At 44.7% G+C, this 13,686-nt stretch overlaps 1 protein-coding gene across 1 annotated transcript in view; it reads right to left on the reverse strand.

Annotated features, from left to right (window-relative positions):
- LOC135394361 (bridge-like lipid transfer protein family member 3B) overlaps positions 1-13,686 on the reverse strand; it is a 70,470-nt gene that overhangs the window by 13,251 nt on the left and 43,533 nt on the right. Inside the window, exons 14-16 of the mRNA XM_064625077.1 lie at positions 9,870-10,220; positions 4,376-4,572; positions 4,231-4,318 (exon numbers count right to left, since the gene is read on the reverse strand). Of these exons, the coding sequence (XP_064481147.1) occupies positions 4,231-4,318; positions 4,376-4,572; positions 9,870-10,220 (636 nt within the window). The remainder of the gene's footprint in view (positions 1-4,230; positions 4,319-4,375; positions 4,573-9,869; positions 10,221-13,686) is intronic.

The raw sequence follows: 13,686 nt of genomic DNA on the forward strand, positions 1-13,686 counted from the left end.
TGGGTGCTTCGGCCCGAACGAAAACCACTTTGGTGTTTGTCAAAGATGCCTGCCTCTTCCAAAACATATACGAGCCTTGCATTTACCATGCGCTCGAAAGTCTTCCCAAGGCAGCTGGTTAATGCGATGGGGCGATAACTAATAGCAGCAGATGGGTCTTTGCCTGGCTTGAGAACCGGAACCACTTCGGCTAGCTTCCAGGACAACGGAAGAGTTCCTTCTCTCCAGACACGGTTAAAAAAGTGGAGTAAGATTTGTTGCGACTGGGGTGTTAAGTGCCGCAACATGTCATAGTGTATGCCGTCAGGGCCAGGTGCAGTGTTCTTTCTTGCTTGTAAGGCTCTCTGGAGTTCATGTGCTTTGAAGGGTATATTGTAAGGTGCTGTATCTTGTTTAGGTTGTTTAATGATGCGTTTTTCAGCAACAGTTTTGTGTGACAGGAAACGCTGGCTGTAATGCGAGGAGCTAGAGACGTGTTCGAAGTGTCCGCCAAGCACGTTAGCCTGTTCCTCCAAAGACGTACAGGGAACGCCATTCTGTGAAAGACAAGGCACTGTAAACCCTTCCGAGATTGAGGAATACAGCAGAATAATGCGCTCCCACGTCCAATATTTTCTACTGCGTCTGGTCAGGTTCATTCCCCGACATGGCACATTTGCAGAAGCGCAGTGCTTGCGTACAGAAAGGCGGAGCTTATTTGCGCACGTCTCGTAGCAGTACAAGATACTTGATTTGATACCACGCCGCCCTTGACAAACAAGTTCCCTCACACAGCTATCACTGTAAAAACCACATCAGCTCATTGGCGATCCAGGAGCGGAACCTATCATGCAAGCTGTAACGTAATTTGTGGAAGTCTCGGGCTCCACAACTCTATACTATCTTGAGTCCATTGAAACAATTTAGAAGCGATTCTTGCACGCCATTGCAAATATTCAGAGCCACGAGACGACTAAGGTACTTTTTCAACAGTACACCGAATTTTTTAAATATAAATGCATGTGTACATACACAATATCTATCTTAAATAATAACGATCAATTCCTGTTTCTTGTTGGTCTTATGCCAGAATAAAGAGGCTATCATACTAGGAGAGATGCCGCATCAGCGTACCCAAGAACCCGAACAACTTACAGCGAACAGAGTTTGTCCCTCCAACTACCGCGATTATTAAATGCATTTGGCTTTTTCACTAATGTTGACATGCCCTTAAACAAACACTTAAAATCATTGTTTTGGTGACAGCAGAGAGATGTGTGCAGATTTGCTATGTGTTCAGTATATTATTATTGCATTCTTATTTTGTTGTTATTGCTATTTAATAATGTCGTTAAAATTTGTACTGCTGTGCGATATCAAATTGCCGCTGCACTATAGGAGACTGGGGCCTTCACCAAGCTGCACTGGTATCTTTTTGCTGCGGCTCCACTACACTGCAGGAACAATAAATGAATTGAATTGAAAAGTGCGCGTATGATAAAAGGCCTGGTTTCACCAACACCACTGAACGAGTGGGTCTGTGTGTACACACACCTCGCTCCAAAGTTATGTTGTTGTTGCAAACGTTTTCAAGTTGCTCAAAAACAAAGGGAAAGGAATGTTGACAAAATTTTAAAGTGTAACATAAAAGCGACCACAGTTGGACTCTTAAGCCTTTGGAGAAAAATGATGATGATAATGATGGTAGGAGAAAAAATATGAAGATGTGAGCCCGCTCACCGTGGGACAAGCTACTCCATATCTAGCTGAGAGAAAAAAAAAAGAAAACGTTGAAAAAGACGACAGCTCTGCTGTGCTCTTAGTACGAAGGTGATGAATGAGCGCTGTGCACCCTGACGATGAATCTCAGGCCATCTGCCCAGCACTTTCACGATATCTTAGATGAATGACGGCACACTTTTTCGTTTTTCTCGCAAGGAGGCATCGGAAGGAACTCGTGCAACGAAGTCTGTGATACCTTCACTAATCTTGCATTGCAAAAATGCACTACGGAATAAAGCATACCCAGGTGAACTGATGATCTTCGTGACGACTTGGTGCTTAAAGATTACGATATGTTTGGCGAAAAAAGGGCACAAACAGCTGACGCGAATGCGAAGAAGTCCGCAGGAAAACTACCGCCTAAGCACTACAACCCCACTGAAGTAGGGAATGTCAGTAGCGCCATCAGTGCTCCTGTGGCAAACGTGTGAAACAAAAAAGCCGGAGCTGGAGCAAGTGGTCTGGTCGCTCTCTTATTCAGTAGGTCGTGGACGTGGGTGCATGGTTTTGGTTTGGATAACAACGATGTCGTACATCTGCTGTCGAAATCAGTAGAAATATGGCAAAATGCAAATTGTTAGTGATAGAAGAAAAGATTATGCGACGCAGACAGCGTCTAGGAATCGTTCCGTCCGCAGCAGATCCCAAAAGGCCACCAACAGAGGCATTTTCTGACGAAGAATAAGCTCAGAGAGGAAAACGTGCTCCGGTAACCATGCTGACAATCAGCGGCTACATTACACTTCTGGTAGAATTCTGTGTCCGCGATTAGATACGATCTTAGCTCCAGGTCAAATTAAAACATATTTTGCTTGCAAATTTTGCAATTTGTTTGCAAAAGACCGTCCGCGAATCGGCAATATCCCCTGTGTATGATGTCACGGCCAGTTTGCCTCGCAGGCGGGTCGTAGCAGCCGCCTATCACAGCTGTGGTTAATATTAATAGGGAGTGACTTTTTCGGGTAAAACCCGATTCCGCCCGGTTATTCCCCCCCGAACTGACCTCCGCCCAATTCGGGTTAAACCCGATTTCTCCCCGAATTCCAGCCACTATGAAATTTTCAAGTGACGTTTCCACTGAAGACGAACAAAGGTCGCCACGTGTAACACATGTAAGAATGGGTCACTTACGTTCCCAGCAATACACCCATGTGTGTCAACACTGTCTATGCCTTCTGGGATTACCGGTGGAAGGTCACGATCCCGAAGAAAGAGCAACAACAAAAAAAGAGAGATTAGGAAAGGACTGAATAGACAAGAGGAGAAACAAAAACACCCGATAACACCCGAAGGCACAATTATCGCCCGATTTCTCCCCTAATTACAGATTTAAAAATAGCGCCCAATTTTTACCCCCGAATCTGAAAAAGGCATTTAACCCGAAAAAGTCACTCCCTATATAATATAGAATATTTTCGCTATTTGAATGATTTTCAACTTCATATTTCACAGGGTGAATGCTTTAGTACAGAGGAACAAATGGAAAATTATCGTAGACTTGTCAAATATCCTTTCATAGTCCCTTTAATGTATGCTTCTTTTTTATTCCGTGTTAGCACCACGAAGCAACTGTGGCTATGAGGGGCGTACAGATGTGGACAGATGGAGAGATGACAGCAGGAAGGAGTGGGGGACAGGGGGGTCAGTGTGTGTCCTGGGCTGACTTCAGGGGGAACTGTGTCAATATTTGTCTGGAAAGTCTGCCACAAAACCCAGGGAAAACTTTAGACAGCACAGCAGATGGTAGGATTCAAACCCACCACCTCCTAATCTTCCGCATGACCTAGGTTACCACCAACGAGCAGGCACTACCCACTCGTTCATGCCGCTGGTCGCCCAGTGTCTGCACAGCGTGTCTCCCATGATGTCGTCCACGTTGTCCGGCAACACGGACGCCACTGAGTTACAGCGTAGGCGGTGTGCTGTGGAGCATTCACGCAAGTATAGATTTTGCAGCTGTGTTGCCATAGCTGCGGAAAATGCAGACGCGATGGCCGAAAATGCCAGGAAGCTGTGTGCTACAAAGCGTGCCTCCATTACACTCGGTCAGACATTCAGAAATGCGTACCAAAGAGTACAGTGACTTTAACAAAAAGTGAACGCGATTGCAGGCGAAAACAGTGTTTCTGCACAAGGCCCGCAGCAACCTATGGTCGGGTTTGCCGTTGGGTCGCACACAAATCATGTACGGTCATAGTGCAGAGACCGCACTTCATCTGCTGCTATGCTATCGCTCTTGTTTTTGCATTTGTCAGTGCACCAAAGAGTCCAGTGCATTTTTTAAGAGTCACTTTGAATGCTCTGAATAAAGGCTTTTGAAATAAAGTGGATCTATGCCATTCACTAAAAATTTGGACTGCCTGGAAATTCGGCTCCTAGAGGTCGGAAAAATCGGTCAGCGACTGTATTTTCAGAAATTGTGCACACTTATTGAAAAAGAGTTGTCTTGGCAAAAAGTCAGACACTCACCACATGCGACTGGCATAACATACAGATCTCCGTCTTTTGTACGGTCTACAAGGCAGTGGGGGACATAAACTGCACCGCTTCCTTCATCCTAGGAGAGGGAAACATTTTGTTAAACCACTCCCATAGATACTATTGCACAATATACCTGCATCACGAGACAAAGCTCATGCAACAGGAGGCGCAGTGGCAAGGGATGTCCTGTTCCTTCGTCCCTCAGTACCTGTGCCAATCCTGTTAGTGCAGAGCTGCTCAGTCGTAGTGACAGGCCTTGTACTAGTACTCGTAGCTTTTGGCCCCCTTGGCTGTCAAGGCGAATGCTCAGCTGACCTTCTGACTTGTTTCCTGCAAGCAGTGTGTCGACGGATTGAAGGAGTGCCCATGACAGACAAGTAACTTCAAACTAAAGCTTGTTTTGTGTCTGAATGAGAGTATTCAAACACATACAAAACTTTTTGAGGGAGTTATAAAAAACGGTAAGAAAGGTATAGTGTAGCTCTCAACAAGACATATACAAATTATTAAATCAAGAAGTTGCAATAGGGCACAGGCTATCTGGTACAATATGATGAATTGAAATCGTAGAGCATAAAGAGGAAAATGACAGCATCTCTGAACCACAAGCAAATGCAAATAGCTGAAGCTAATATATCTGTGGACGACACTACAGAAATCAATGAAATTCAGGCAAGGTAAAGAAATGCAGCAAAAGAACACTGACAAAAGAAGGAATGCACACACACAAAATACAACTGCAGTTGTGCTGCATGTTCCTTCTTTAGTCTGCATTCTTTTGCTGCATTACTTCACTGTGGAAATGATGTAAATAGGCTGATACCAATTAATATGACTTGCTGATGCGCGTCTCCCAAGATGATAAAATTCATATGAGAGTGGATTTTTCATGGTGAAAGCAAGAAATTTGCAGAAGTTTTTGCCCACACCCCATCACACTTCCCACAATTGCCCACGACACGCATGTGCATTTCATATGGGATGCATTTCAAATTTCATAGTGCTTTGTGCATCACTTGCTGGAGAAATTGGACAGGAGCAACACCAACAGCATGAATATTTTAGAGCCGTGCAAAGATTCAAAACTTTGAATTCGAATCGAATAGGTAATACTAATAGGTAATACTGCTCTAACAGTATTCATAGGCGATTTAGAGTGTTCGCATTTTTCAAATATTTTTCGAATGTCATTGAAACAAGGCACAGTTTCACGTCAGCATTGTGGACAAGACCAAGGCAGCCGCGAGTGGCGATAAGCATAGCGATGTAGTCCTGAGACGTGGTCCACTCAATTGACATTGTCATTATCGCATTTTGGGGGTGGGCACCGCACCCGTCCCGGAGTCAATGAGGAGGGATTGCAAACTGAAAGCGAGAGTATTAGCGTACACTGAGAAGTCATTTCCTTAACTTGCACTATCACAGTGTTGGTAAAGGATATGAAGACATGGAATGGGTTGCTTCCAAGTGCAAAGAAATCTGCGGGAAATAACTGAAATGGTGGAGCACAAAGATTCTATTCCCGTGAGAAAAGAAGGCCGCTGGGGAAGCTAAGTTTGCAAAAATGATTGCTACCGAGCCATTCTCTCTGGTTGAAGATTGTGGGTTTTGTGAACTAATGGCTGAAGCTGTCATGGACAACACTCTACTTTCAAGAACAGCCCTTTCCTGAGTTACTATACTGAAGCTTTACGAAGGTATACTGAAGCGAAGAAATGAAGTACAATAAGAGTTACAAAAGACTTTTGAAGGTGGCATGGAAAGCATCTCATTCAATGTGGCATGAATCAGCCACATAAGTGTCAAGTGAGCAGCTCCTTTCCTCGTCTGCTTATTGATATTTCCTTTTTTTTTTTTGCATTATTACTTGGGGACTGGAGTACTGTATTTTCTGGTGTATGACACACGTGTTATACATTGTAAATAAAGTGTCCCAAAGAGGTAGTGTGCGTTATACATCGGAGTTTTTCCTGGAAGAGCAGTTCCTAAGAAGATGCCGTGCTGCCGCTGGCGACGAACTGTGGTGCAGCTGCTTGACATCGGTGTAAATCGGGTCATACAGATAGATGCATCAAAAGAACTTACACTTGAAGAACATGTTTTGATTACTCTGGACTAGTGCTGCAAAACTATCAATAAATTCACTATCTATACTATAGATAGTTTTTTCAAAACTATCGGTAGTACTATCGATAGCTTTATGATAACTGACTATCAATACAGTAGAATCTCGATGATACGATCGCGGATGATACGAATTTCGGGATGATACGAATTCTTCTCCGGTCCCGGCCGGAATGCCTATTCTTTCCATGTATTAGAGTTTGGATAATACGAACGTGTTATCTTGCCTTTACGGATGATACGAATCAGCCGAGGATGCGACAGAGGTGTTCCCCCCCGTGACGCGAGTGCACGCGAGTCATGCTGCTGCGTCTTTCGAAAAAGGAAGGCGATCCTCCCCAAGCAGCGCAATGCACTGAAAGTCGAGTGCAATAGGGGTGGACGGTATGTGTTTTATCAATGCTCTTTAGTTTCACAAGTCTGTTCAAGGCCTTCCACCTACCCGTCCACCCCTATTGCACTCGACTTTCGGTACATTGTGCTGCTTGGGTCACCACGAACTCCCTTACATCATGCAGCGCAATGCAAGCAATGACATTCCTTTTGGTGGTGGTGGTGGAGATAAGATCAAAGGGATTGAACGGCCCGGAACCTTATCACCTTATCTCTTATGTTTTTACCTTTTTATCCCCCTCGCAATAAACCGCGAAGCTGTGTGACATCGCTCTGGCAGAAAACAGCGACCAGAACACCAGAACACGTGGAGGGAACATATCAGGACAACTTGTGGCAACATTACGCGTCACCATTCCGCAAGTCGGCTTCACCTAACGCCTGCGTGCTTTAGGAGAAGCTCGCTTTAGAACACTGCCGCGCGACTCGCGGGTGAAAAGCACGTGCTACGTCTTTTGAATCATCTCGCGTATTTGGGCAGCATTGGCCAAAAACGGAGACGCAAAAGCGTTACAACCGACCTCTTTCATTGACAGTAACGGAAAATGAACAGTCACTGTCTATCTTCTTGCCTCAGTTTTTATTCTGGTTTAGTTCGTTTGATACGAATTTCGGATGATACGATATTTTTCCGCGACCCCGTGAGATTCGTATCATCGAGATTCTACTGTAGTACTGTTCTTTTGTTTTCCTTCATCATTGATAGCTAGATTTGGTTCTCACTACCGATGCTTTCGTTCCCATATATCGTTTTCGCACTGGCACAGTGAAAACGAAAACAGAATCACGTGCAACACAAGTTCTTTCCATTTAGCTGCAATGTATGAATGATGCACTGCAAGCTGCGAAAGAAGATGCTCATCATAAAATCGTACACACTCATGAGACTGTAATGCCAGTCAATCCAGTGCAGAGAGTATCAAGTGACCTTGCGGTTGGTTTGAGCTGCATGAGAAGCTCAAGGTCAGCGTCAGAGGGAAAGCTGCTCTGAGTTGTATTGTAAAACTTGTAGGAGTGACACATTTTCTTTTTCTATTTTTATCTGCTCCCCGATAGTTTTTTGATAGCCGACTATCAATAGTATACTATCGATAGTTTTCTTACTATCGACAGCTCACTATGGATAGTCTACCGACAGTCGACTATTGATAGTGCTATTGATAGTTTTCTTACTATCGATAGCTCGATTCACATACGACTATCGATAGTTTTGCATCACTACTTTGGACACTAACTATGGTGTACAGTTTACAATTTCTGTGCACTATTAGCGCTGGCAGCTTCACTCTAGTCGTGCGCGTTATACATTTTCCCAATTCTGCTTATTTCCGAGGGTGTCTGTTATCTTTAAACTACTTATTAGAGCCTGAAGTTTTCGGGAAATATTTTTTTCTAAATTCGTGGGGTAAAAATCGGGTAAATAAACATATGCTCTAAATTCATGCGAATTTGGGTGAACAAACTTCCAGGATTCTAAATTTGGGGAGAAATCGGACTGAGTTACTCAAACTAACTGTACTGGTTTGGTACAAATGGTGATGTAACTGAATTTGCTGCCAAAGAAGTTAGTGTTTCGGGGAAATTCGGGGAAGAATTGGGTTAAACCCTAAAACTTCAGGCTCTACTTAAAGTACAGCAGAAACTATGGAGTTTGAAACATACTTAGAGTAGTACTTGAATACTTCAAATGTACTTCTCATCACTGCTCTTCTTGTTACGCATGCTATGGAAATGAGTTCCGTAGCGACGAAAAGAGGTAGTTCTGACAACAAGTATATGCTACGTCAAAAAGCTAAAGGCTAATTGCATTATTCTCACTTTAGGTAAGAAAATCATAACTATAAACCATTTCAAAATATTAAAACTACAACTAACAATCTAAAACAACACTTAACAACAAGAGAATTTAACAAACAGACATAGCACAATATAAGGTGAGCACCCGTTATTGCTGTCCAAATTACAGAAACAAGCAACTTTTCGTCACTGCTCTGAAATATCAGACACTCGGTCTACAGTGCTGGTCAAAAGTTTACAGAACACGCTCCGGTGCATTCCTTCCTCAGAGTAACACGTTAGCAGTGAATGGTACCGTATGGTCTTACAAACAGGTGACCAGGTTACCCAGGCACATGTCTGAAAGTCCGTACGGTCCCATTCGCTGCTAGTGTGTCACTCCGAGGGTGGAATACGCTGGAGCGTGTTCCGTAAAGGGCGCAAGCAGCGTCCTGTTCCCGCTGCGAAAAATGGCATGCACGATTAGGGTCGGGAGGAATCTGGTGCCTACAGAAGGAAGTCTGAGTCTGAAGTGTTCCAGCCTCAGAACATCAGTTCTTTCATGTTCATTGGAAGGTTAGGGATTTTCTTCCGAGGCTTCTCCTTTTCGCGCTTGTTTTGAACTGTCCGGTTGCAGCTAGAGTCACTCTAGTTGCAGACAAGTAAAAAGAGCACGAGACGCAAGGCGCCATCGCGCGTGTGGGAAACGCTTCGTTCGCGTGGCGGCGTAAGTGACGAAATCAGCCTAGATGATTTTCTTCACGGGGAAACATGCCGTAGCAACAGAGAGCCTTACGGAAAACGCACTGTCATAGACGTAGAAGGTTTGCGGGAGATCGCAACACGATATGGAGAAAGCTGCGGAGGCTTCGTAGGCGTACGAACAATGCGTGACAGCGCGTCTTCTAGGCACGACGTAGACGCGTATAACCGGCTATTTCACGCAATAATAAAATACCGTAGGTGCACTTTGGCGCTGTATTTGTAGTTGTTGTCATTTTTCACGAAAAACTTTTCCGCATCGTAGCGGGAATTATAAGCGCTTATGTACAGCGCGTGCCCTCGCAGAGGTCACAATCCGTGACCCTCAATTCAGTACAACGAAATGTTCGATACAACGAAAGAAATTGCAGTCCCCGTGGGTTTCGTTATATCGAGGTTTGACTGTAGTACTTTTTCCATTATTGCTTCCTCTGGCTTATACAGGAAAGAAAACCTCAAACAGAACCCAGAAATGATTATTCCAAGAAGAAGGAGAAGAAAAAAGATAGCAAAAAAAAAAAAAAAAAACGCAAAGAAAAGAAAAGTTGGCCCATTTCATGAAGCCCACTCACCAGATGGAGAATCATTTCTCAACGTATCCCCTCCTTCTTCGATGACATCAATGGCTTGACCTTGCAGCAGCAGCAGCAGCGACGATGAACTGGAACATCCGGCCAGCTGAGCATTGTGCAAACGCAGGACTATTGCACGGCCCCTACGTAGTGTACCTCCCCAGTTGGCTGATGCAACAACCTCCTCTGTCACTTCTTGCCCAAGCTCTACCTCGTCCATGGATGCTGCCAACCCCAGGAGCTGATCAGAGTCTGAAGAGAACTCGCTACGGAGTGAACTGCTGTCTTCTTCCAGTGGCTCTTCCTTGTGGTTAACACCTCCAGCGTCCGAGCCAGAGGTAGATCCAGCTCCTCAGAAGGACAAAGAAAACCCCAGGTCATTCTCAAATGCAAATAGCAAGATGACTGGAAGAAATTACTTCACTTTGCAAAGTGCAAGAGTTGTATCCTGAAAAGGTGCAGAAGAATTCCAAGGTCACGTACATGATGGCCCTTTCTAAATTGCACTTCACAAGATTGCCAAGAGGCAAGCATCAAAGTTTTAACATTTCCTAGCATCATTGATACTGTCCACTTGGTTGATTTCAGCAGGCTCATTGGTGATCACTAGAGAGCGCGGATAAATATGCACTAAAAAAAGCCGTGAAAATATGCACTATTTTTGGGGAGCCCCTGCATTAAAACACCATCAAAAAGCGTGTGTTACAACTTTCGGGCGTATTAAAAGGGCTAATAACATAAAACTATGCAAAATAGCGTCGCCTTTCATGCCAGGTGTTGACATAACAAAAGAGAAGATCCCACGTAGCAGGTAGAGGAACCGAATCATATATCGATTTATTCGACTTGTACTAGCATACCTACAGACACACTGATACTGATGCATTGGTTAACTGACTAGTGGCACTCAAAACTCGCGTTCATCTTTGATAGTCAATCGTGTCGCAACGGTGTTAAGGAAACTGCTCGTGACGATATAGCGCTCGATATGTTCTTGGGGGTGAAACTGTGTCATCTCATCTGTCACTCAGGATTGCCTTGTAGTTCGAAAATGAGTGCTCAATGTCACATGTCGTCAGTGGAGCGTACTTCAAGCGTTGCAGAAGGGCTGGTGGTACGCAGTCCGGTGAGTTTGCTCCGGGTACGGAAAGCAGGACAGCGCCCACTTCACTTAATATCTTGAAGCTCGTGTTCGTCTCGAGAACGTAGTCCATTTTCTTCTTGATCTTCTTACCGACTGATGTGGGAACCTGCGCAACTTCATCGCGTGCGCTATTAGCTACACCAAGAGATTCAGTCAATGCCAAGTCCCACGCCTCCAGCTTTCGAATGTATTGAGCAAGAAAGGCGAAGTACGCTGTCACTGCCTGGATGTCCGTAGCCAGCTTTCGGTCCTTCAGTACTGTTTGCACTGCCACCACAGCCACACTTTCCTCGAGATTGAACATGCTCACGACCTGTACTATGCCGTCTAAGTGGGCACTGTAGAACTCCACTGCTTCGAGCCAGGTCCCCCATCAAGTAAATATGGGCTTTGGTGGCAAAGGAACATTGGGCATATCTTCCTTGTATATCGCCCTTCGCACTCATGCTTTCAAGAAGATCTTCTTTACGGCAGTTATCATGTCGTTGACCAGTGGGTATGAGTTTCGCACCTCTTCCGCGACACGATTTAGTCCATGCGCAAGGCACGTAACATGCAGAAGGCTAGGATAAAACACTTTCAGTGCTTCCACTACTTGTATCATGTATAGTGCGGCGTATGTGTCGAGTATGCTTAAACTGTCCTCCTTTCCTTGTGGTCACAGGAGCATCAGTGATTCGTTCTTAAATCTGGCCACTGTAGCGTGGTTTGCTTTCAAGAGTGTGGCAAGAAAGAAGGTATGGCTTCGATACAGGATTTACGTCTATCCGCCCCACAATTAGATCTGCCACGTACCTGCCGCAGGCATCAGTTGTTTCTTCCGCAGTGGCCCATATAGGCCAGTCACCAATTTTGCCCCGTATTTCATTCAACGCATTCTCGTATCAGTGGCAAATAGTTTTTGCGAAGTGTTGACTCATTTGGCAATTTCCCACCTATGTAAATTTCCAAGAACCTTCGTAGCCGTGGATGATCAAGCTTACGCCATTAGATGTTAGCGTCAATGAGCGTTTCACACAGGTCCTGTGTTCTATCATCAAAATCTGGGGCAGCGATCAGAGCGCTAGGCACCAAGGGTTGGACATCGACAGTTTCCTTCGCCTTTTGAGATATGTGGTAAAGAGTCTTTGTGTGCTGATCCAGTTAGGACTTCTTTTTTGTGACAACCTGGCCAAAGCAGAGGAAAAGTATGGTACCCTCCGTTTCCTTCCTCTTATCATTCCCACACAGAAACAGCAGCAACATTTTCAGAATGACTATGTCATGTCATGCATATCCCCTTCTAACATCATGCACGGGGACAGTCATCTTCTTTCTACATATGGGTTTTGTCACAACGAAGCTACCTTCACTCTACCATCAACCATTCACCACCGCTCCGTGACGCATTCAACAGCAGGAACTTCAAATTAACTTGTAACAAACATTTATGAAAAGAAGCTTTACCCAACATTTAGCCCCACGTCGAATTTTCAGGACAAGAGAACGCGGCTCACGAGTGCCTGAGATGGCTTACCTTTTTATTGCAAACCTTGCAAAATATTATCTGTCCGTCTGTAGAGAAATCTGGCTTCTCCCGAATCCACCTTGTGAGCTGGTTAGCAGTGGAAGGCTTCATTTTCGGCATCACACTGTGATTTGGATTCAGAGGCGAGCAGTGTACGTCTTCCGCGATGCCAATAATGACAAAGCAATAGGCGCCTCTCCTGCTGGTAGTGAACACGCAGCGACAGACGCTCTGGCGCCAATCGAGAGGAGACATGCGCGCGGTTTCAATAACGAGGAGAGGTATTCCCCGGCATTTGTGTGGATTGAAACTACAGTGTATTTTTTTAACCTTCAGGTCGTAGCACCGAACTGCACTCGGAAAACAGAGGGGGGGAAAAGCATGTCACCTGAAAGATCTGTCATAAATTCCACTGTACCGGTGGCTCCTGCTCTGGCTCTCCTGGCTGACCAACGGCAAATGCACCAAAATATGCACTATTCATGCATTTTTGTGGGAATATGCCTTTTTATGCAGAATATGCACTAACGTACAATATATGCATTTATATGCAACATAAAATCATCATAATCAGCCCCAAGCAAGGACCAAAAGCCGTTTTTCGTTGCCCATGTGCAGGACCATATCGAGAAACAAAATATGCATTTGTATGAAAATCTGCGCTCTAGTGATCACAATAAACATCAACGAAGTAGTATGATGCATGCACCGCTCACATCTGGGTGTTATTCTTCTGGACCAGATGAGTGAAAAAAATAATAGGGAGTAGATTTACATGTAAGGTGGGTCACCCCATATCTGTGTGGCGACATGCTGCATGCGCTACAAGGTGGTATTTCGGATAATTTTGACTACCTAGGGTTCTTTAACGTGTTCCTCCAATCTCCAACACACGGTGCGGGAAGCAATGTTTACCTCCCCCGACATTGCTATCGTCCTTGGCTAGGACCTAACCCGCAATCGTGAGCCCAGTAGGCCAGCACGCTACTGAGTGAGCTACCGAGTCTGGCAATGCAAGTAAGGAGAACTGAAAAGATATTCCATTCTTCAACCAGAATAAATGTTCTGCACAGCAGCATACATGCTTTAAGGATGATGGGCTCACTTTAAACTCAACTGATGTCTTACGCAACAATATTACTATAATGTTCGATAGCTACAGAACC

Source organism: Ornithodoros turicata, chromosome 5 (assembly GCF_037126465.1).
Source record: "Ornithodoros turicata isolate Travis chromosome 5, ASM3712646v1, whole genome shotgun sequence".
NCBI classification, from domain to species: Eukaryota; Metazoa; Arthropoda; class Arachnida; order Ixodida; family Argasidae; genus Ornithodoros; species Ornithodoros turicata.